Source organism: Crocodylus siamensis, chromosome 1 (assembly GCF_052110815.1).
Source record: "Crocodylus siamensis isolate JL-2025a chromosome 1, ASM5211081v1, whole genome shotgun sequence".
NCBI lineage: Eukaryota > Metazoa > Chordata > Crocodylia > Crocodylidae > Crocodylus > Crocodylus siamensis.
Genome location: NC_143395.1, coordinates 377,563,620 through 377,588,235, shown reverse-complemented (window position 1 = coordinate 377,588,235; position 24,616 = coordinate 377,563,620). Strand labels below are relative to the sequence as shown.

At 41.0% G+C, this 24,616-nt stretch overlaps 1 protein-coding gene across 5 annotated transcripts in view; it reads left to right on the top strand.

Moving 5' to 3' along the window:
* Positions 1-24,616, top strand: part of RXFP2 (relaxin family peptide receptor 2) — a 58,561-nt gene that overhangs the window by 20,742 nt on the left and 13,203 nt on the right. Inside the window, exons 4-14 of one of the 5 annotated variants that reach the window (XM_090027953.1) lie at positions 1,515-1,620; positions 3,198-3,269; positions 5,686-5,757; positions 6,270-6,341; positions 6,669-6,740; positions 8,416-8,487; positions 10,870-10,941; positions 12,493-12,564; positions 14,077-14,148; positions 14,236-14,307; positions 18,373-18,444. In XM_090027953.1, coding sequence (XP_089884079.1) covers positions 1,515-1,620; positions 3,198-3,269; positions 5,686-5,757; positions 6,270-6,341; positions 6,669-6,740; positions 8,416-8,487; positions 10,870-10,941; positions 12,493-12,564; positions 14,077-14,148; positions 14,236-14,307; positions 18,373-18,444 — 826 coding nt within the window. The remainder of the gene's footprint in view (positions 1-1,514; positions 1,621-3,197; positions 3,270-5,685; positions 5,758-6,269; positions 6,342-6,668; positions 6,741-8,415; positions 8,488-10,869; positions 10,942-12,492; positions 12,565-14,076; positions 14,149-14,235; positions 14,308-18,372; positions 18,445-24,616) is intronic. The other 4 variants (XM_090027961.1, XM_090027970.1, XM_090027979.1 and 1 more) reach the window with 4 other exon arrangements.

Genomic DNA, 24,616 nt, shown 5'->3' with positions numbered 1-24,616 from the left:
AACTGTTCCAGCAGAGAATTTCTAAGAAGCTCTACCTTTTACATGTACCATGACAAGACATACATAGTTATTACTCTAAGGTGCCCATCCCAGCCGTTGTTGATATCACATAAAAGTACAGGTGTGGTTTAAATTGTATTTCTATCTTCCAGAGTTTGGTATCAGTATTTTAAAAATTAACAATCCCTTGAGATGTTGAATCATGTTACTGTTCAGAGAAATAAATAGCCAGATCCCTGTTATTACTCTAGATGTTTGGGTAAAGGCGTGACAGGATCTGATACATGATCTACAAAATCACACCTCCTGGCACGCCACATATGCATGGCAGGAGGCATGATTGTGGAATCCAGCATCAGATCCTATCACACCTTATTGCTGGTGTAGGGGGAGCCTGGGATCACCATACTAGGCTCCTCCTGCACCAGCAGGTAGTAAGCTTTTGCAGCTGTGAGTCCTGCAGCTGTGGCAACACCCATGTATTGCCATGATTGGGAGCCCAAGCCATGTGTGGCAGTGCCTCACAGTGTAGTTAATTTAAATGTGTAGCCAATCTAAATTAATTGCACAATTAACCAGTTAATTATGTAATACATGTAATGTGTAGTGGAGGCTAAAGTAAAGTAATGTACCAGCTTGTTACTCAAATGTAGGAATAGTTGGAGAGAGAGTATTTGGAGGTGCTTCTTCTGGAAGCCTTCTGGATTAAAATCCAGATGCAGATCAAAGTTTTCCAGAAAACAGGATGCATCTACATATGCACATTTACTGCTCAGTAACCTAAATTACTACACAGTAACTGAAAATTACTGTGCAGTCCAGGTATGTGTCTACATGTGCGTGCTTGTACTGCGCAGTAGCTATGGCAACCTATGCCGATTTGAGTGTAAATTTGAAACCTGCATGTTGTAGGTATCAAATTTACACCTGATTAGTCACTGTGCAGTAACACACATGTAGACACCTTACTGCGCAGTAATACTGTGTGTGGACATTAATGCTTTTAATGCCTACATGTGTAGATGCCGGCCTATTTTCACTTACTGTGCAGTAATTTACATTAGTAATTTACTGTGCAGTAAATTTAATGCAACGTGAATGCATTTGTGATATGGTCACAGAGTAGGAGCCTGAAAACTGCCATACTGGGATAGAGCAGTGATCGGCTACTCCAGTATCCTGCGTCTGACAGCATTCAGTGTCAGATGACTTGCAGGAAGGTTCAAGAAACACAAATGCACATTTGTGGAATAACTTGCCCACAAAGGAATCTTTTTTCTTCCTAACCCCTCTGTTTAGAAGCTGGCTTATGCCCTGTAGCATTGGTATTCATATCCTTTCCAGATTTTTTAAATCCAAACTAACTCATCTCTGGACTTTCTTGTTATTTATATAAATGCCAGACCCATTTTTGAAGCAGAGTCTTAAAAGGAAACCAAAATTAGGCATTAAATATAACACTGTCATCCATATATTCAATAATCATATATAAAATCACTACTTATTTTTTCTAGGTCTCCACCAGTATCCAGAAAGTTGTGACTGCATAGAAACTGAATTAGAATGTGTAGATGTTAATTTAAAATCTGTTCCACTTGTTTCAAGCAATGTCACCCTACTGTAAGTAGTTCTGAATATTGTACCATCATAAACACAACTCTGCCTTCTGCTTGCTCACTGGAATAAAGTTCCTGTAGAAACAATGAGATGGTTAAATATACCCTACATATGTAGAATATGTGCAAGTCTACTGTTCCATCATGTGAAAATGATATCTTACTCCTTTGTATCCCTACTTCTTTCCTTGACAACAGAAGAATTGGTCATTGGTATGAAACAAGTTCATTCCCTTGGACTAATCTATTTGTTATAGTTTCCCTAAAGATGGACCTGACCTACAATGGCATTTTGAACTCTACAAGTTTAAGTGTGCTTGGGTTGTAGGAATTGATTTGGTCCATTTTAGAAATGACCTAGTTGTGAAATTCAGGCTTGAGGTAAGTTTCCAGTGCAACCACCCATAAAGTTCCAGGGTGTCTGAAGCTCAGGTCCTAAGTTTTTTGGCCACTGGGTAGTATTATATTGAGAAGGAATGAGGGTCTGTGGTGTCAAGAGGCAGCCACAGGTCAGGACACCTGTCTGCCATGAGCCCCAGGAAATCTCACTGCACTCTGGTCCAAAAACACCTTGTCATCCCAGCCTGTTTCCATTCTCTTAATCACATCCCCATAATATTGGGCCTTGTCCCCTGCTTCAGTCCACAAACTAACAGATTATAAATGGCTCAGCAGCAGAACCTAGTGCCAAAGAGCAGCTAACGTGAGGCCTAGAGTGGCTTGACAAGGAACTGGTAGATGAGAGCAGCACCACCAACTTCTCTTATACTTTTACTGTAAATCTTTGAGGCCATGACTGCATTTTTATTATGTATTTGTACTGTGTCCTGTGCCATGGAGTCCTCATCTATTACTAGATCTCCTAGGAGCTACCTTGGTACAAAAAAAGAAATAACAACATGGTTCTGGGGTGCAGGTCCTAGCCAAGTCCTTACTGCTCTCTACCCAAATCCCTTGTATGACTTCCACTGGCCAATCACTTCTTTCTTCAGGTGTTATGCAGTCATATTGTATACTATTAATGGCACCAAATTTTACTCGAAAGATATCAGGGGTGGATGAAGCAATCCTAAAGTTTCATTTATTTTGTACCAGTCTAAGCTATGAATCACTGTGGATTCTTCAAATACTACAGAAATATGATATGTAGAATTATGAATGTCTGTGTTAAAAAGGAAAGAATAGGAACTTTGTTTCTTTTTCACTACTAGGAAGCTGTTTTATTATTCAGATTATAGCATAAGGTTTTCATTCTTTGTCTATAACGTGATAATTATCAATGGCCTTTCTAAACATAGCTAGTGCTTTAATTAACCTATACCATGTTCTCAATTACATTCACAGAAAATAATTAATTCAGTAATTAGAGCATCTAAATTTACAGTACTTGCAAAATAAGCAAAACTTGTCTTAACAATGATAGAAAGTTGGAATGATATCCAGTGATTGAACAAAAGTGTTTCCCTAGTTTATCAGTGAGGCACTTGATCAGTTGTACTAATTATAAACTCTAGATTATGACTGCAAAATAAACAATTAATTAAGAGCTTATTGTGAACTTTCACACACCAATTATTTTAGGTCTCTTAAACACAACCAGATCCATGCTCTTCCAGATGAAGTTTTCAGCAGATATACAGAAGTGAAGAAAATGTAAGTGTCCTCTCAACAGTCTACAAATTCTAAGTGATTATTGCATTATGGCAAATGTACTACATTCAGTACTGAATTACTTAATCTGCTGTGTTGCCTTTTAATGTCATAAAATGGCATTTACTTATGGAATTCAAATCATAATTATGTGGGCTTCTCATTCTAGCAGTAAGCATGCAGACACAATGCAGCTTTTAAGCAGCACACAAATATATGGTCTGCTCTCACACAAATATATGGTCTGTATAAAAACAGAGAAAATACTACGGTGGAAAACATGATAGTGCCACAGTATTTTAAAAGACTCAACACTATAAAGCCAGGAATGTAAAACATACTCTGTGCAGAGGGACAAATTATGGTTTTAGCAGCAGTCTGTGGGGCAGATTTACAATGCTAGGTTTTTGTTAGGGGTGAGCAAAGCAGGCCCTTTTCAATTCGGATTTGGATTCAGCTCAAATCAAGGACAATGATTTGGTTCATTGATTCGGATCACTGTCCCTGAATCAATTCAGCCAAATCCAAATCTGAAGATTCGATGCCAATTCAAAGAATCATCAATTCGGACATAGACACAGCTTTAAATGTTTTTTCTACATACCTCTAGGTAGCAGGTAGCTCATGAACACTGTGATGCTGGGGCGCATGGAGTGTCCCACAGAGGCACAGGGGGCTCCCCAGCACACTTGGCAGCAGACCCCGAAGTGTACCAGAAGCACTTCTGGTCCACGTCCTGGTCTGCCAGGGAGCATACTGGGCCCCCATCCCCCTAGCTTGGTGACTGGTGGGGGTCTACTACAGACCACCCAACCAAGGGGAAGAGCTACACCAGGAATTCTTAAGTCAGCTCATGGAGGTAGTTAGGTCAAAGGACGTGGCCATCATGGGTGACCTGAACTTTCCAGACACCCTATCCAACATGTTTTTTCAGTTAGTTAGAAAATCTGTAATTTTCCTGTGCTGTTAACTGACCTTCCATGGGCTGAGGATAAGCTTTTTGAGTAGGTGCTGCCTTCCTCAATATTGGTACTGTCTGTAGCAGAATAAGGCCATGAGGCTGTTTGGGCCTGTGGGCCCTATTGCAAAAAAAATCTTTTTGAAAAATAAAGCAACCAATGACCTTTTCCTGAAATTTATCTTATACAGCTTTAACTCTAGCTTTCTTCGGGTTACCATAGAAACCAGTTTGCTCTTCCTAGAATAAAGTAGAGCATAGACATCAGTATAAATTACATAGTCTGGTATAATGCACTGCTAGCAAACAGCATTCCCTTCAGGCTGTGCTGATAATTCATGTCAAATGTCGTTCTCTCATAACCCCTCATAAGGTTAAAACATAATTAACAGCTACTAGGTACATATAATCCTGGGTTTCTTATATCAGTTAAGAATGACAGCTGAAAAATCTGTTCTTCATACGCCAGATATAAAATAAATCCTTGCAAATCTTCTAAGTACAAACTATTTGTGTTAATTCATTGATTCTTATTTGATGGTATGCATTTAACAAGTAGTTCCTTGTTAAACTGCTATCCATCCAAAACTGATTAGGAGCTTTGAGGAACTACAGTCATTTGAAAGGATCACAGGATTTGAAGGAGCCTAGCACTAAAACTAGTTTTATTTAAACATGCCATAGAATTCATCTTCCTTTAATGCATTACTCAGCATGGAGTGGGATATATGTTAATTTTAATTATTAAGCATAGCTGAAATTCACAATGATGTAAGTTTACGTAGGAATCTGGTAGGTTTTTTTGTCCCACTACTTTTACTTCCCCGGCCTTCTTTTATACCCAATGGCTCTGCCCTCTGTGGGCATGGTGGATTTGTTCCATAAAGTGACAGCATCTCCTACTGACTGGATGCATCTACATGTATGATTAATGAGAAACAATAACTCTAAAGCAGTTTGAGCCAGAGTAAACTACTCCTGGGCACAGCATCTACATGTGTGCCCAGGACAGCAGCAATTGGAGCCAGGGTGGAGCAAACCCCCAATCAGTATCTACACATTCATTTTAGTGCAGTGAATTACTTTGCCATAAAATAGTACTGCCCCCAACAGTACTATATTATGGCGGAGTTAATTAGTTTACTTCACCCTAATACCAACACACATGCAGATGGTGACACTTTATTGCAAAACTAATTGGACTTCAGTAAAGTGCACATGTAGATGCACCCCTGAGATGTAAAATACTCTGCATGACCCAGAAGAAAGTTGCATTCTGATGGGAAATATTTAACTAAATTCCAGTGTAATGCCAATTGTATTAATTAGCATTTTCCTTGGTATTATGGGGTTAATTTAGCTCAACTTCCTTAAATAGAAGAGGGTATAAATGTGAGATTATGAATTCTAAAAAATTTCTGACATATAACCATTTTAGCTTTTTTACCCTGTCTATACTAGATTTCTGCAACATAATTGCATTCAGACAATATCAAGAAAAGCATTTTTTGGATTATACAAACTTCAGAAATTGTGAGTAGTTGATTATTATATTTTACCTTTGGATATCTCTGACTGCCTAATATTGTCAATACAAGTTCTTAATTTATAAACTAATTTATAAACTCAGTCAAGAGTCTGCAGTGTAGCGGGCTAAGTGACATGAGTCAGAATCACAGCAAACTTGGTTCATTTTATCTAAATTACATAGGTGTCCCACTGCCACACAGTGTAAGATTGATACGCAAAGCACATTTTCTAAAGCCATATGGTGTTAAATATGTAGTAAAATGAGAGGAAAAAAATTAAATCGAATTGCATTTTGTATATGAGAGCCCTTGTGAGAAAAATGATCGCTATCATTCAGGATTTTAAAATACAAAGTTGGTTGCTGCAGTCATTTTATTTCTATGACAGTTGTCAAATCAGTATTTAATTGCTAAAAACATTCTTTTTTTGGCAGGGAGTGGGAGAGGACAGGTCATAATTAAACTAAATCCAAGCATATGCATTTTAATTCCAGTATTATGTTCCTTCTTTCACAGATATCTCAGTCATAATTGCATCACCAGTCTGAAACCTGGGATATTCAGAGACCTACACAAATTGACATGGCTGTGAGTATCCATTTCTTTTTACTTTTAAAAGCATTGCCAGTCATAGATTTAAAATGATAAGAATAAATCATTCACATTACATTTGTAATTAGCTTTCTGCAAAAAATTATGATTAAGTTATTCTCATTCAGGATAGCAGATTTCTGAAATTTCTTACTATTATACCATAGTCTGGATATTAGTTATCTTAGATATCTAATTCTATTCACTTTGAAACCTCAGTAAGAAACAAATGGGCCAGCTTCTTTATAGATTAGTTTCCAAATCAGTTTTCCACTGTTTTTACAAGTATCATGCTGGTAGTAATTAATCTTTCTGTCTTGCTAGAATTCTAGATGATAACCCAATAGTGAAAATTTCACAACAACTATTTACTGGTCTAAAGTCCTTGTTTTTTCTGTAAGTACTAATCTTGAACATTTTTCATACCTGTGTTCTTCTGTGTCTATAAAACTGCTAACAATATAAGCCATAGTATACTTTCTTTCTTTCCATAAGATCTGAAAACATTTTCCTCATGAGTGAATCATACCTTTCAACTGTTTGCACTTACATAGTCTGAATTCAAATTTCCCTCAGTCTTTAAGATAAAGTATTGTCCATGCAATGCCTGTAAATATCATGCTGCTAGTGAGAGCTGATTTATATCCTTAAAATCATCAATCTATTTAAACTCATAATTCCCTTCTTACAAGACACAAAGAAAAGTCTTTTTAAACTGAAATCTCTTGGATACACATAAGCAGTGGTCCTTCTAAGCTGTGTGGCATACGTGGCTGTGCAAGCACACCTGGCAGCATAGCATAAATGCCCCTGTGCAGCTGTGCCTACTGCACAACTTAGAGGGAATGCTGCACATAGGAAACTCCTATCCTATTTACTTCCGAAAGGAAGTACTAAAAGAGGGTGCAGTAACCAAGGTGCTGTAGGGACACATGTAGATGTACCCAGTGATGAGTGCACTAGAAAAAATTTTATAAGTCGTGCTCAGAACTCCTTCCAAACATGAATTAGTACCTTACATAAACAATAAATGATACTCTTCTACAGATAATCTAAAAGACTTCTTAAGTCTACAGTGGGCCTGTCTACACATTCATTAATGAGTTTTTGCTAATGCACACTATAATTAGTACCTCCATTGCGAGGTACTAGAAAAAGTCACATTAGCCTGTTTTAATGTACATTAGTGAAAGTTCATGGTTTGGGGTTTTTTGCCATATAAATGCACATTAAAATAGGCACATTCAAGTGCATGTATAGACATGACCAGTGAATCATGAGTTCCTGATCCCAGTGGCATGCATGGACTATTAGATTTGTTTCTTAGAAATTGAAATTACAGCTAACTTAATGATAGCTGGAAAACTCAATGAACCTGAGTTTTGGTAATGGGATACAGAAGCTTGCACTTCTAGATAGTTGATTGCAATCCAGGCCACAAGAGTAGAGATGGAAAAGTATTGCTCTTTAATTTGTGTTTAATCATTTATATTAAATTATTTGGTTGTCTCAGCCAGCTTCCTAGTAGGCAATGGTTTAGATCAGCTACCCCAGTTGGCATTAATTGTCCCCTATGCCACCAGTTTCTCCAGAAAAACCAAAAAATGAATGGACAAATAGTTGAACAACACTTTAACCTTTGAACTGGACCCTCCAAAAAAATTGAGAAACACTGAAAGAATGGTATAGAAAACCTTTACTACCACTAGATTTTTTTTAATGAATAAAAATTATCCAACATTGTTATTATGGCATATTTCACAAGCATTGCACTTATTTACTGTTTATTAAGAAAATCCTTTTAATATGCTGGTCAGAAGGTAATGGGTTGACATGGATTTTTATAAAATCTGGATTGAATTTCTCAGTTTTTAGACAGTGTAACTAATCTAATGTTATGGATTCATCATCAGATTTCATAGATTTCATAGACATTAGGGCTGGAAGGGACCTCAGAAGATCATCGAGTTCATATCCTTTCTCCATGCTTTTCATATTTTTTTATTATTAGAATTAGTTTTAAAATATAATGCTCAATTTCCTTTTATAACAGTGTCTTCTTTTTATGAAGGTCTATGATAAACAACTCACTTGTGGCCCTTCCCAGGAAAATATGCACTCAAATGCCTCTTATTAACTGGATGTAAGTACATTATGCAAAAGGTCCATTTGGTTTATTACTTAAAGGGTAGACTTTTCAAAAAACATTCAACACTGACTTAATTGTTCTCCTATTGATATTAATGGCCCACACTGAGCACTGTAAAAAATCTCACCCTTAAATATTTACTTAAGGTTGTTCAAAAAAAGTCAGTAACTAGTAAAGCTGTGCGAAGCTTTAGTCCCTGATTTGATTCAGTGGAAATTCGGTTCAATTTGGTGGCTGAATCTCTAAATCTGAACTGAATCAGAGGCCCCTTTAATCTCTCCGAATCTAATCAGAACCCTCCGAATTGATTCAGAGAGATCCAGACAAATTAGGAGATTCAGACATAGACACAGCTTTAAAAGTTTTTTCTACATACCTTGAGGTACCAGCACAATTCATGATCGCTGCGATGCTGGGGCACATTGCGCAACTCACAGGAGCATGGGGGGGCCCCGATGTGCTTGGTGGTGAACCTGGAAGTGGACTGGAAATACTTCTAGTCCACTTATGGGTCTTCTGGGGAGTGCTCTGGGGACCCCTGGCACCCCCTTGGCTCGGCAGTTGGCTGCAGGGGGACCCCAGGTGCCCCTCGCCCAGACCCAGGAGGCACCAGTCGCTGAACCAGGAGGACACAGGGGGAGCCCCTAGTGTGCTCCCCAGCAGACCCAGAAGTGGACCAGAAGTGCTTCTGGTCCACTTCCGGGTCTGCCAGAGACCCATGTGCCCCAGAATTGCAGTGTTCATGAGCCAGCTCGAGGTATGTAGAAAAAACATTTAAAGCTGTGTCTATGTCTGAATCGCTGATTCTTCAAATCAGCATTGAATCTTCAGATTTGGATTTGGCTTAATTGAATCGGGGACAGTGATCTGAATCAGTTAATCAAATCACTGTCCCTGATTCAGGCCGAATCCAAATCCAAATCCAAATCGAATAGGGCCCACTTTGTACAACCCTAGTAACTAGTCCTCTATGGAGATAACAGAATAACCCAAATGTGGAGTTTTTAGGTCAAGGCATTTTGAAAGGCTTCCAAACAGAGCATTAGGAAACTTGCTGAAATGGAACTGTCAAATGTGTCAAACGGTCATCAGACAAATGCCTCACTTAATTTTCCCCAAACTTAAATAGATTTAATTGCCCCTTCTACTGACCTGTGTCAATCTGCTCAGTGGTAGCAAAAATCTGGGGCCTTGCAATTCGTTTTCTTGCTGGAAGAAAATCAGTGGTGCAGAATCTGGATAGATGCAAAGTCAGTGGTACTTGAATTATAGCCTGCAGGCCTGATCCAACCCATAGAGCCAAGTCATCCAGCCTATGGGGCTCCTCATGGGTCCAGTAATTTGGCAGTGGGGGAACAGTGGCAGCCTTACCTTCCATGACTCCTTTAATTGTCCTGCTACAGCAATTAACACTGTCACCGTTTCCCTGCCCCCAAATTTCTGGACCTGTGGGAAGCTCCATGGGATGGATGTCAGGGCCCCACATGCCAGCACATGAGGATGTTCTGCAGCTGGACCAAGCATAAGGGTTCTGACCTGCACCATGGTCCCAGGCCCAGCTCTCAGGGTCATCCACGAGCTCCATCCAGCATGTAAGGCTGGCCTCAGTGCCAACCCTACATGCCAAACCAGCCTGTGGCCTGGCTACACTTTATTTATCTCATCTGGCCCATGTGGCTGTAAGATTGAGCACCACTGTGCAAAGTGGAAATTGCTATATAGAATTATAGACACTTAAACATAAGTGTCTTGGAATGTAGGGAGTTGCAGTCAGCACATGGAGGGAACCACCCCTTCCTGTAATCTTCACCTATGCAGCAATGCTCAGTTTTCAGTAAGCTACCCTACACTAAGAATTTCTAAGTATTGAAAGTTAAGTCAAAAGGAAAATCTGCTGTTTTTGGAACCCTTTCTCCAAAAACTCTTATATAACAAAACTTGTAACAATACAGCATTTTTCTTAGCTTCTTAAAATGTGCTTTCATGCTACAAAAAAGAATTTGTAAAACTGTGTGTAACAGCTCCATCTGGTGATCTGTGCCATCATAAATATAAATATTTCAGCACATGGAGAACTCATGAGAAATTTCAGGCATATTGATTTAGTCTTAATAAAATTAGAGAAGACAGAATGCTAGAATAACAGAAAGCAAGTCACAACCAAGAAATGAGGTAGTTTTTTTATCTGGCATTGTGTTCATGCTCTAGAACAGTCTTATTGAATCAGGGATGATTTGGCAAGAACTCTAACAAAAGTCAAAAGGACAAAACTGGCAACAGCCAACAACAAAGTTTGAACCTTGAGCTCACTGCTATGAAAATGTTTGTACAACTTTTTCATGAAAAATAACTCAAAATTTGCCTATTTTTCTTTAGGGATTTTGAAGGTAATCACATTAAAGCCTTAACTAATGCCACCTTTCTGGAATGTAATGCACTCACGGTGCTGTAAGTAAATAAACATTGTACTAAATTACAGCAGTGATGAAACCTCAGAATATTTTTAATTATATTCATCAACATAGCATTTATTTCCTTTGATATAGCTGAGCCAGGATGCTTGTGTTTATGGTGTTGAACCCACAAATATATACTATATAGTCTCCAGGAAGTGGTCTTTCTATCATTTGTTCAATAAACAAGTTACAAATTAGGACCCCTTTGGTGTTTCTGATTTATGATCAGCTCACTAGTACTAGAAAACAGCTTTATATTCTCACTGTTGAACAGAGACAGAGCTGAATTTGAAGGAATGTATTCAGCTGCACTGCAGTCTAAAATGGGAGCTATGGCTATACAGCAGCAGTTTTCACTTGATCAGTAACAAGATTCTTCAATCTGTTTCTCCAGATATGGAAAGCAGCATCTGAATGAGGCTAAGATTCAACAAAAGCAATATCTGCAGGGCAAGAGATAAGAAAAGCTCATACACGTTGTATGCACAGTTTTTTCCACATAGGAAATGGATGCCTCTAGAGCAGGACGGTGCAAAATTCAATAGGAGCTACAGAGTAAATATCTGATGTTAGACTTCAAGCACAGTAAGATTTCTATCAAGGGAGAGAATCAGGCAGACTTTAATCAGTCAGATTTTTTTTATTTCCTTCAGGGAGAGCTTTGCTTGATGGAAGGTGCATCTACATATGCAGTTAATGTGCCTTAATGTTAGGCAGCAAAATAAGGTGCAGAAAACTGCACCCAAGAATGTGTCTACACATGTGCCCGGGTTGGAAGTAAATTTGCCCCCAATGGAAGCAGTTGAGTCCAAGGCTGCTCCTACCCCCCTGCCCTACTCTGCCCCCCTACAGAAGCCAGGGGATTTCAAGCTTCCTCAGTGCCAGACCTGGGCTAGGCTGGGCTCCAAGGATCAATGGGGTGCCATCCTGGAGCAGAGGACAGCTCCCAGCCAAGTGGAGCTTGGGATCACAGCCCCGCTTGGCAGGGGGTTGGACATGATGATCCATTGGGTCCCTTCCAACTCTATGATCTATGAATCTATGAATCCTGAGCTCTATACCAGAGCCATGGACAGCTCCCCTGCCCTCCCCTCTCCCCCCCCCCCCCCATTCCTTGTGGCCCCCTGCTGCCCAGGCTGACTGGGAGCAAATTGCAAATTACTTCCAGTAAGCATCTACACATGCACTACTGAAAAATAGCAAATGTGTGGTTAATCTAATACCTGTATTTCTTGGTGGTAGCAAACTGCATTAGCCTAATTTACTGCTGAGTAAATCCTGCACATGTGTAGATGGTAATGCTTTACTGTGCTTCAGATTACTCTAATGTGCAGTAAAGTGTCCCATGTAGACATATCCTAAATCTCTCAGAATTTAGCCCAACAAGATTTCTTTTGAGAGGAATATGAAAATGTAATATGTAATAGCATGTTAAAATTACCCTCCATTCTATACAACTTCCAATAAAAGTAGAAAAATTATAATACTAGAAGCAATTGCACAAACATTTAACCATCACATTCATATCCTTTTATTGTCACAGGTGTCTTCGTGGAAATCAAATTCATTTTGTGCCTGAAAAGACATTTTCTTCCTTAAAACATTTGGGAGAACTGTAAGTTTTTAAAATCTCTTTTCTGAGTTGTAGTATGTCCTGTTACATTTTAATAAACTGTGAATGTACATAACTGAGAAGTACATTAAGAAGCAGCACATTCTTTGTGAACACCAATGCAGTAGAAGAACCAACTGCACTCCTAGCACTGTCTTGAATACTAAAAAGGGGCTCAATTGTTACATTAGTTAGTGCTACAGGTTCCAGGAGAAGTATACAAATGATTGGAGAGTGCAGAAACCTAAAAAAGGGCGGGCAAATAATAAAATCACTAGTGATTAGAAAGAGGGAATAAGTAGTAAGTGTATCTAACTGTCATTAGCAGCTAAGGAGAAAGGAATAAATACATTTTTTAACTGTTAGGAGAGCTGAAGTAGCAGACAACTGAAAACTTCTGGGAGAATATTCAGTAATATGATTCTGTATTAAGTTATTTGGCTTGACATATTTTTCAGTTTTGGTGTTCATAATGTTAAATTGCATGGATCTTCCTAATGCTTTTTAAAAATTAGTGTAAAGGGTAAAAGTTGCTGGGTAATGCAACAGAGGAGTGATTTGTGTTTAGTTATCACAAAACTTCAGGGAATGCATTTAATTAAGTCAGTGTTCCTAAAAAGAAGTGAAGTTGTGGGAAAAAAAAAAGATTGTGTGTACTGGATGAAAACAGATAATTTTTTAAAGTGAAAAATGTGGAAGTTTAATGTAAAAGATAAATGCTCGCATTTTTAAATATACACACTTACATTCTAAAATGTAAGCATTATCATGAATTCAGTGACAAGATAGAAAGGATCCTGTTAATCTAAAAAATGCATAAAATCTGTTTCTTCAATATAAAATGTGCCACTGAATGAACTGCTATCTGCTGAAATGGAGGAGCATAGAATCATAGAAAATTAGGGTTGGAAGGGACCTCAGGAGGTCATCTAATCCAACCCTGCACTCAAAGCAGGACCATCCCCAACTAGATCATCCCAGCCAAGGCTTTGTCTAGCTAGGTCTTAAAAACCTCCAACGATGGAAATTCCACAGCCTCTCTGGGTAACTTGTTCCAATGTTTTACTACCATCCAAGTGAGAAAATTATTCCTAATATCTAACCTAAACTTTCCTTGCTGCAACTGGAGACCGTTGCTCCTTGTTGTCATCTGGCACTACTGAGAACAGTCTAGCTCCATTCTCTTTTGAACCGCCCTTCAGGTAGTTGAAGGGTACTATTAAATCCCCTCTGTCTCCTTTTCTCTATACTAAATAAACCTACTTCCCTCAGTCTTTTCTCATATGTCATGTTCTCCAGCCCCTTCAACATTTTTGTTGCCCTCCACTAGACTCTCTCCAATTTGTCCATATCCTTTCTGTACTGGGTGTCCCAAAACTGAACACAGTACTCCAGATATGACCTCACCGCTGCTGAATAGAGCAGAATAATCACATCCCTTTACCTGCTGGCAACACACCTACCAGAACACTGGTGATAATTCTAAGTGGTTTTGGTCTTTTTTTTCTCTCTCAGGGATCTGTCTAAGAACATAATTACTGAATTACCGCATTATATCTTTAAAGACCTGAAATATTTACAAAAACTGTAAGTCACATATCCATTTTAAACTATTGTAATTTAACCTCATTTTTTCCTTAATTTGTAATGAGAAATAATTTCTTTGTCTTTTAGTAATTTGTCTTTCAATCCACTTTCTCACCTCTATGAAGATCAGTTTGAGAGTCTTCAACAACTTCAGTCGTTGTAAGTGAGATGTTGAAAAACTAATGCAATATATTGAATTATATGCTTTTATGCCAGGACAAGTATTAATTAACATGCTCTTTAAGATATTGGTCAACATTGTATGAGGTGCTGAATGCCCTTAACTCTCAGTGAGGAAATCTTTGGGACCTTGGAGGCAGCAGTGACCTCAAACATAGCATTGTTCTGCCTCCTGAATTAGAAGCAATATAGCTCATTCACAAAATGCTTCAGATTAACTAATTAGCACGGGAATAGACTAATTGGCACTGTCAGTCAGAAGAGCTAATTAACTCACCTGCAGTGCAGCACAAATTCAATGAAAACTCAGCACAGACAGAGCAGCATGACATTTTTGTATCACTCTTGTGTAAATCTTTCTTTCAGATGTTTCATGGGTGCTGTGATTTGAATAGACTTGGTTTGTCTGCACCCATATTTTATAAAATAGGGGCTTCCTAGAAAGTTTTAATTCAGAAATTTTGTTTCCCCAAAAAACTTTTTCCCAAAGTCTGCTCTTGGATACCCACATCTGGTTTTGGGGTTTGTGAATTGGGACTCATGTTCACATCAGAATTGCATCTTTCAGCTTCGTTGCGTTCAAGAAGGAAATTCAAGAGTATAGGACAATTTTTGAATAATTCATATCGTATACATTGATATGTTATGTGTGTTTTACCAATAATCTGTAGAAATGGAAAGCAAAATGTTACACTTACATTTTGAGTTTCAATCTTTTCTGATTTTGTTAATGATGAAGAAAACCTCATTCTTGTAACTGAATATTCAAAACACTTGGCTGAGTTAAAGAGGAAATTATTTAGGCTAGGGACAGACATTACACACAAACTGGTTTAAGTGATCAGAAACTGGTTTAAACCTGCAACTGAATAGTGCATATAAACCAGGACAAAAATGGCTCAAACTGGTTTGAGATGCACCTGATTGAATGTAGTACCAGACTTAACCGATTTAGCTCAAATCAGTTTATGCAATATCTGTCCCAGACCCCTTGATGGTTTAAGTTAAATCAGAGTCTCCTAGCATCCCGGTATGCTCTTTGGCCTGGGCAGGACTCTCTGCTCCACAGCAGGGCTGGCCCCTCCCCTCTGCTCCCTGGCTGGAGTTCAGCACAGACTTGCAGGCACAGCAGGGTCTGCTGGCTTCCTGTGCCCCTCTTTCCCTCCCCTCTCACCACTTGCTGCTTAAGCAGAGATCACTTCCTCTTCTCTGCCACAGCCAGGACTGTAGCCAGCATGTGGTATACTAGCTAATGCTGAGAGGTGTTTCTGTGTGTCTCTTTCTTCCATTGCACTGGGATAGGCAGACAGAACAGTGACCAATTAGGGCTTTTGGAGTTAATCAACAGGTAAGCTGGTAAACTGTTTAAGAAGTTTGAAGTAATGTGGAGAGAGGCTATTGTTTTGCTAATTGGGTGATAAAGACTGTTATTAGCTCCCCCTCCCCACCCCCATCTGGCTTGCTCACCTGTCAGTTTGCTGCAGACAGTATGTCGAAGCAGGGGGGGAGATTGAAAAGCTTTGTATCATCATCATCAACAGCTGCACTGCACACGCACCCTCAGAGTGCTACCCTGAGACTGGGGGCTGGCAACACTCCTGCCCCTTCAGAGGCGGGAAAAGCCTGGGACCATGCAGGCAGACTTCCCTAATGAGAAAGTCCTGCCAGGGACTAGCGATGCCTCCCTCAGCTCAGCTCCCTGTGGAAGGGAAGAGATGGCTGCTCTAGGGCCCCCCCGCCTTCTACCTTGAGCCACTGCAGGCATGTGCCTGAATTTCCTCAGTCCAGAGAGAATGTCTGTCCAGCTTCAAAACAGTTTAGCCTCGTCAGGTTAGACTAGCCTGCAAAGATCGAATCAGTTCAGGCTCAGGATGTCTGTTTCTAGCCTTAAGGTTCAGATCATTCAAGGTCAGAGATGTTACTAGTCACAAACCATTCTTCATAGTTATTCCGTTTATCATCTGTTAAAACCATTCCTGTACCTTGCCTGACTGTAAAAAGCATTCATGTTTCAAAGATTCAGAGCCTTCATTGTGCTGTCACATGTATCAGGAAGTCAGAATATGGTATCTCTACTAGAATGGTTTTGATTTTAGATTATTTTAATTACATCCCAGCCCTTTGTTTTATGCTTATTTGGAGAGCAATTGTAGCAAGTTATTCCTATTAATTTTCCAGAGCTGTAAGAGACAAAGTGCACCTTGTAGCACTTTAAAAATATAGGGTCTTTTTACACATTGAGGAGTGCTTTAATTAAAATTTAATTACTGGCAGAATATATGTAGATAGCTTGATTTTGCAGTATCCTGGTTAGACAGCATAGGCCTTCAGATGTGTCAAGAAATCTTTTCATTATTTGCTCTGCTGTGAGATGTACTTTTATGGACTCTGCTACTATTACATTTTTTATCAAATCTAAAGAGTTTTAAGGTGTTCGGCCCCAGTACTGGTTTCGCAGGATTGTCTATTACACAGAAATCCAGATTTTGACATTCTCCCTTGTACCTGTATTTCATAGCCCATTTCCCTACTCTGTGGGGTGGATGCCGTCTGCAACTTGTTAGTCTTACTGATACAGGCAATGTTAGTGCTGAGGTGTGGGCTAAATTTTTCCTAAATTCTGTATTAGGGATGCAGTTTACATGTACGGTGCCCATTCTGAAGTGTATGGCTATTTTTTTAAACCTTTTAGGCAATAGGCCTCAGCCCTCTTGACTTCTTTATTCTTTACTATAGCATAAAAGAGTGCTACATCATTGCTGCCAGACTGTTTCCCTGATGTTCTCCTGCTGTATACTTTATAACACCTGTATTTTTCTGTTTCCTAGGGCTCATGCTCATGCAAGTTGCTTTGATTTGTCATACTTTGTGTATATCTTCATGAGCTCCTGGCTTTTCTTTTGTTTTGTGTGATGCAGTTGTTCTATGGCAAATCTGATGCACCTGTTCCTTTGCTGCACCATTGTTTTCAAAGGTGTGTGTGGCTGGTGCCTCACTGTGGTACCCATATCTTTTTTTTTTGGAGTGTGTTGTTGTAGCATTCTTAGTCATACTTTTCTGTCTTATTATGTGCACCTTGTGAAAGGTATTAGTGATTAATAAATGGTTAAAACTTCTCTTTGGAAGTTTTGTTCCTTGGCTATTATAATGGCTTTTTCTGTCCTCCATTAGTTCTTTTTCTTATTTTTCTTTTGACTTTCATTAATAACCTGTCCTTCAGGACCTTGCATAGTGAAAGCATAGCCATTTATTATCAACAGCAGCTGGGTCACCCTGTCAACAATTGTCTCACTAACTCTCTAATTTCTCACCTAAAATTTTTTTCTTTGTATGGAGTTTTTGGGAAATGATAGGCTTCAAACAGCCTGTCTGGATTTTTCATATCAGTCAGCTTGCTACTAAAGATGTATTCTCTGCAGATATTCCTTTTTGTCCAATGCACATTAAAAATGAGCAGCTTTCAGACTGTAGAGCACCAATGTGTATCAGTGCTGAAAAGATTAACTACTTTCAGCTAATCCAGTTCTTTGCAATGCTTCCAGTTTCAGAGTCCATAGGCAGCACATTTCTTGAATTATTATGCATGAAATTCATAGTCCAATCTTACACTCCCTTTGAACAGATATCTCATAGGAACAAAAATCCATAGGGTAAACTAAATAGCATTTGATTAACAAAGCTCTTCAGACACATGCTGCTGTCATTAGCTCAGCCTACCACACACAGAAAGTAAACAAGAGCAGTATCTTCAATGTCTTAAATGTATGGGGCACTTGTTCTCTAATTGTAATGAATACTGGTGAAGACAAACATATAAACATATTGCATCTATGACTTATTCTTTCATAAACATCCTCATTGCAATGGAAAGTACCAAGAGAATTCTTGTTAAAATAGATGTTAGCTTGTTTTTCATAAAGTAACTGATATATTTCTGGTTTGGGAAATGTGCTTGTTTGCTTAATTCAGGATGTGATAACTGAAACGGCTATTTTAAAATTAAAGAATTTGTTTCATAGATAATGAAATCTACATATTTTCCAGAGACTTGGAAACAATAGAGATCCCAAATATAAATGCAAGGATGTTTCAGCCTTTGAGGAACCTTTCCCACATGTATGTATTCAAAATAAAAGAAATCATGACTCCTTTTCCTTAACACACAGAAATGTACAAAGTAGCTCTGATTTGTTATATATTTCTATTTGGTTAAATGCTAATAAGATTGTCAAATAGGCGCCTGTTTCTTCGAAAGATATTAAATATGCTAAACTTCTATGCAGAGATAATAAAAAAAATGCATCGTCATGTAATTCACATTCCCACAGTGACTTTTTTATTATATGCTTTGAAGAGGGGAGGCATTTTTTTAGGCCAAAATCCAATTCAGAAATAGCAGGTAAAGGCCTCCCTTAGATTTAAGATTTTAGAACCTATTCCAGTTGAACAACTCACATTTCCTTTCTGAGGATACCTGGAAAGGGTCAGTAACTGTTAGGCGGTTCCCATACACACTGAACATCTTGAAACTTTTGCTGTAATTCTAGCTCTTTATCCTGTTTTGGCTTTTCTCCCTCAAAGTATCCCCAGTTGCTTCCTCTGTATAATGACATAGAAAGTAAGTATTCATCAATGACTGCACTTGTTTTCCTGAATTTATTCCTAGAGTTCAAATTGTAGTTTCATAGTTTCTAGGGTCGGAAGGGACCTGAGCAGATCATCAAGTCCAACCCCCTGCCATGGCAGGAAAGAGTAGTGGGGTCAAACGACCCCAGCAAGATGTTCATCCAACCTCCTCTTAAACACCCCCAGGGTAGGAGCCTGCACCACTTCTCTTGGAAGTTGGTTCCAGACCCTAGCCGCCCTGACTGTGAAGTAGCGCCTCCTGATATCTAACCTAAACCAGGGTACTCTGCCAGCTTGTGACCGTTATTCCTGGTCACTCCTGGTGGTGCTCGGGGGAGCAGTGACTCCCCCAATGCCTACTGATCCCCCCTGACTAGTTTATAACAGGCCACAAGCTCCCCCCTCAGCCTTCTCTTTTGGAAGCTGAACAGGTTCAGGTCCCGCAGCCTCTCATCATAGGGCCTGCCCTGTTGTCCCCCGAACATGCGAGTGGCCCTCCTCTGGACCCTCTCCATGCTGTCCACATCCCTCTTGAAGTGTGGCGCCCAGAACTGGATGCAGTACTCCAGCTGTGGCCTGACCAGTGCCGCATAGAAGGGGAGGATCACCTCTTTGGACCTGCTCGAGATGCATCTGTGGATGCATGCCAAGGTGCGGTTGGCCTTCCTAACTGCCTCCCCACACTGCTGGCCCATGTTCATCTTGGAGTCAATGATGACCCCCAGATCCTTTTCCGCCTCCTTGCTGACAAGAGGGGAGTTCCCTAACCTGTAGGTATGGTGCTGGTGCCGGTTGTTCCTCCCCAGGTGCATCACCTTGCACTTGTCGGTGTTGAAACCCATCCTATTCTCGTCCACCCACCCTTGTAACCTATCTAGGTCTGATTGTAGCCTGTTGCATCCTTCCAGTGTGCCCACGTCCCCCCACATCTTAGTGTCATCAGCAAATTTGAACAGGGTGCTTTTTACCCCCTCGTCCAAATCACTGATGAAGATGTTGAACAGTGTGGGCCCGAGGACCGAGCCCTGCAGAACCCCACTGCCCACGTCCTTCCAGGTTGAGAAGGACCCATGCACTACCACCCTCTGGGTGTGGCCTTCTAGCCAGTTGGCAACCCATTTGACTGTGTGGGTGTCTACACCACAGCCCCCCAGTTTCTTAATGAGAACGGGGTGAGAGACAGTGTCAAAAGCCTTCTGGAAGTCCAGGAAGACTATATCCACTGCTACTCTTGCATCTAATGATCTGGTGATCTGATCATAAAAGGCCACGAGGTTGGTCTGACAGGACCTGCCACTGATGAACCCGTGTTGTTTGCCCCTAAGCATGCAGTCCCCTGCTGGCCCTTCCTGGATGTGTGCCAGCATAATTTTCTCGAACAGTTTGCCTAGGATCGAGGTAAGACTAACTGGCCTATAGTTTCCCGGGTCCTCCTTCCTGCCTTTTTTGAAGATGGGGACCACATTGGCCCTCTTCCAGTCCTCCAGTACCTCACCAGAGCACCACGAGTGCTCATAAAGCCGTGCCATCACCCATGGCCAGCACTAGGTCCAACAAGGCATCTCCCCTGGTGGGGCTGTGCACCTCCTGGCTTAGATGGAGGTCCTGCACTCTGGCCAAGAACCTACATGAGCGTTCAGACCTGGCTGACTGTTCTTCCCAGCAGATGTCCGGGAAGTTCAGGTCCCCCATGACTACCACATCCTTAGCCTTCACTACCTCTGTGAGCTGACCCAAGAATTTCTGGTCAAGCTCTTCTCCCTGGTTGGGAGGTCTGTAATAGACTCCCACCGTTAAGTCTCTTTCCCCTCGACTGCCTTGTACTCTAACCCAAAGCACTTCAGAGTGCCCCTCCCCTGACTCCTTGCTAATTGACGAGGATGTGTATTCCTCCTTAATATAGAGTGCCACGCCCCCACCTCTCTTTCCTATCCTGTCCCTCCTGTACAGCCTATAGCCCTTGACATTCACCGCCCAATTATGCATTGCGTCCCACCACGTTTCTGTAATCCCCACTATGTCCAGGCTGGTGTCAGCCAGCAGGAGGGTGAGTTCCTCCTGCTTGTTACCCATACTACGAGCATTTGTGTAGAGTTATTTGAGGCCTCCTGTGGATGTGTGTACTGACCCCCTAGTCCCAGCATTACCCTGGCCCCTATCTCTTACCTGTTTATTCGCTTCGCTCGTGGTCTGGGTTGGGCTGTAGTTGTGGGTGCTGTTTGGTCTGGCAGTCTGATGTTTCCTCTGCCCTCATCTTCCCCTTCCCCCGACGAGCCTAGTTTAAAGCCCACTGGAGGAGGTCCGCCAGCCTAGAAGAGAACACACGCTTACCTTTAGGGGAAAGGTGGAGCCCATCCCATCCCAGCATGTCTCTCATCGTGATGTGCCGGTCATGGCTGAGGAAGCCAAAGCCCTCCTCGAAACACCATTCCTGCAGCCGCCAGTTGGTCTCTGTGATGCACGTTTCATGCTGTCTGCCTCGTCCACTCATTGGCAGGATAGAAGAGAAAACCACCTGTGCGCCCATCTCTCTCAGCACATGCCCTAGAGCGTGGTAGTCCTCCATCAGGCGATCAGGGCTCCTCCTGGCCACATCGTTAGTGCTGCATCCTCCACTTTTTACTTCCTCTGGAAAATCGAAAGCTTCATTCTGTTCCTAACTCCACTGTGTCATCAGTGTGTAAAACATAAACTACCCCTGCCCACTTGTCTACCAACAGACTACTAGCAAAGTCACCCACTGGGCTACTGGGCCATACCTGTGTCAAAATTTGATACATCAGCCTTCCTGTATTTCACAGTCATTTCAGAAAGCTACTTTATCTTAATGAAATACATATTTTACTGTTTTAAGTTATTTTATACATCTTTTTCTTTCATTAATTTATATTTTTGGATTATCTAATATTTATGTACAGGTTTCCCTCTCTTTATGCTGTACACACATTCCTGGAAAATGGCACATAATTCAAATTTTCATAAAGGGAACCCAGTTTACAATGTAACAAATAGGGATACGTTCCAAGACCTCAATTGTACTGACTCCCAGCCCCATTTCTACCACTTTTACAAGACAATTTTGGTACTTACCAACAGCAGACAGTACAGACAAGCACAGGGTGGTGGTGAATGTTTAGTTGGTGTGAAGAGAGGGTGGTGAAGGGAGTTAGTGTTAGTGAAGTTCTCTTGTGCTTTGTGGCGAAATGCCGGGCTAGCGGCTCCGGCACCGCTTAGGGGAGCCGCGGGCTTTGCGGAGTTGTGCGAGCGCGCGGCTTGTGGGGCGGGATTGAGGTAGCTCTTAGCCGCCCTCGAGGTTCGCCGAGTTGGCACAAGTAGACGACTTAGAGTAAGTAGTTAGTGTCTCTTAATCTATAGGGTGTCCGTTGGTTCACGAGGATCCAGAGCCAGCCCTTGCGTTCCAACAGTGGAGCTAGTCCAAAGCTAGGTGCGGCTGCCGACTCCTTAAGTCCCAGAACTGGTCAACGGCTCATTGATATGGAATGTTAGTCATAAAAGTTATTACAGAGTAGATATAGAGTAAAATAAAAAGATTTATTCACTCACCTGGCCTCACCCTCTTACAAGTAAGAGGGGAGGCCGGTTGGAACGAAGTTGCAGTAAATACAAGTATAGCGAGCGTAGGTATGCTGTCTAAGCTACGATGAGAGGCAGTCGAGAAGCGGAGTCTCCGATGTTTCTTCAGTTACAGTATGCTGGATACTAAAGGGGTCTGTTGGTTCACGGGGTTCCAGAGCCAGCAGCTGCCGACTCCGTAGTCCCAGAACTGGTCAACAGCTCATGAATGGGATAGTCTATAGGGTGTCCGTTGGTTCACAAGGTTCCAGAGCCAGCCCTTGTGTTCCAACAGTGGAACAAATCCAAAGCTAGGTGCGGCTGCCGACTCCTTAAGTCCCAGAACTGGTCAACGGCTCATAATTGGGAAACACAAAGCAATACTGTAACACAGTGAATCGTTGTCTGTTGTCGGATTTCTGAGGCCTTTATCTTCGCTGGGATACACCCAGGCGGGGAGGCTGAGAACCGGTCTGCGGGGTGATCAGGCCCACAGAGTTTTCCAGTTGTCGTCTCTGCTGCTTCCTGCTTTTTTGCCTCTTTTATAAATGTTTGTTGGACTGCCTCTATGACACTAACTATAGTATACAGATAGGATAATTTTCTTTTACATAATTATTGCTAGGCAGATTTTCTACATAAGTTTCATTTCTGCAGAAATGACACTTTTAGATAAGAAATGAAATTTACAGAATGCGCATGTGTAGCTTAATGCCAGTGGAGAGAAGTACAAAGCGTTCATTTTGATTAACAGTCTACTTCAAGGTTACATAAATGTGAGAGTGCCGCGCGGCAGTTACACAAAAAAGGAGAAAATAATATAAAGTCTTTGCTAAAAACTATAAGACAGTTACATGCTTCATTGATGGACCGGGAAGAGGGACTAGGAGATAAGATAGTGGGACACTTAGAAGCCATAATGGGGATGGCAACTACAGAAACACGTGTCGTGGACAATGAGTGAGAAGCACTGGTCCACACAGGAAACTATATTTTGGTGCGCATCACTCCCACAATGCATCACACAAAGCAGCTGACTACGGGCTTCCACCACACTGATCACATAAGAGTGAATTTACCTGGCATATAAAAAAATTTTGGCATAAATAGGGTCATTGCATAAGAGTGAATTCACACATACAGAACCTGAATAAAGTGAGGGAAATCTGTACAACATTTCACGTATAAACTGATAAAATATTTGATTTTTGTAAGTTGATGTTTTTTGTGATGTTTTTTGCCCACCCCACATGCAGGTCACGCCTTCCCTGCCCACCCCACCCATGGGTTACACCTGCCCCCCCCACCTTACCTGTGAATCATGCCATCCCCTTCACCCCACCCACAGGTCATGCCTGCCTCCCCATCCCACCTGCAGTTTACACCCCCCCCTACCTTTCATGGGTTGTGCCTCCCCAACTTCCCAGTGGACCCCTGACAGTCCCTTAAAGCCTGATGGACCTCTAACCCCCCTGCTAGCCCCTCCATCCTGACTTACTTGATATTGGGCAGCCATTTTAATTTGATTTACTGCCCCCCTCCCAATGCCCCTGAATGTCTGTGCTTAGCTTTAGAGAAAGGTATTAAATAAATTTTCACTCCAAAGAACTGAGAAACATGCTGGAATCAAGAGAATATATATCAGTTCCACCATAAATTACCATGCTTCCTTTTCATAAATGCTAGTTTTCAATTATTTATTAACCTTCCTCTTTTTTTAGTATAGCTAGGGAATGAGCTACTCCAAGCAAACACCCTCTGCAGAAGTGTCTTTTTCATAAGCCCCACTCTATTTGACTAAACAAGTCAAAAGTGTCAGTATCTCAGTAACATACCTCAGATTCAGTTTACTGATGGCCTTAAGTGTCAAGTCACAGTTTAAAGACAGACCACACACCAACAGTCTGTTAATGCAGAAAGCAACATTGACCTGGCAAAATCCCTTCTGCCAAGATCAAATCACAAATCTGCTGCTTAGGAATCCCAGCATGAAACACAGTGAAATATCAGTGTTTGATTTGTGCAAAAAAGTTATGGCTCCAAGATCCAGTAAGTAAACTTTTTAGTATGGCAGGCTTTTCTATCTTCG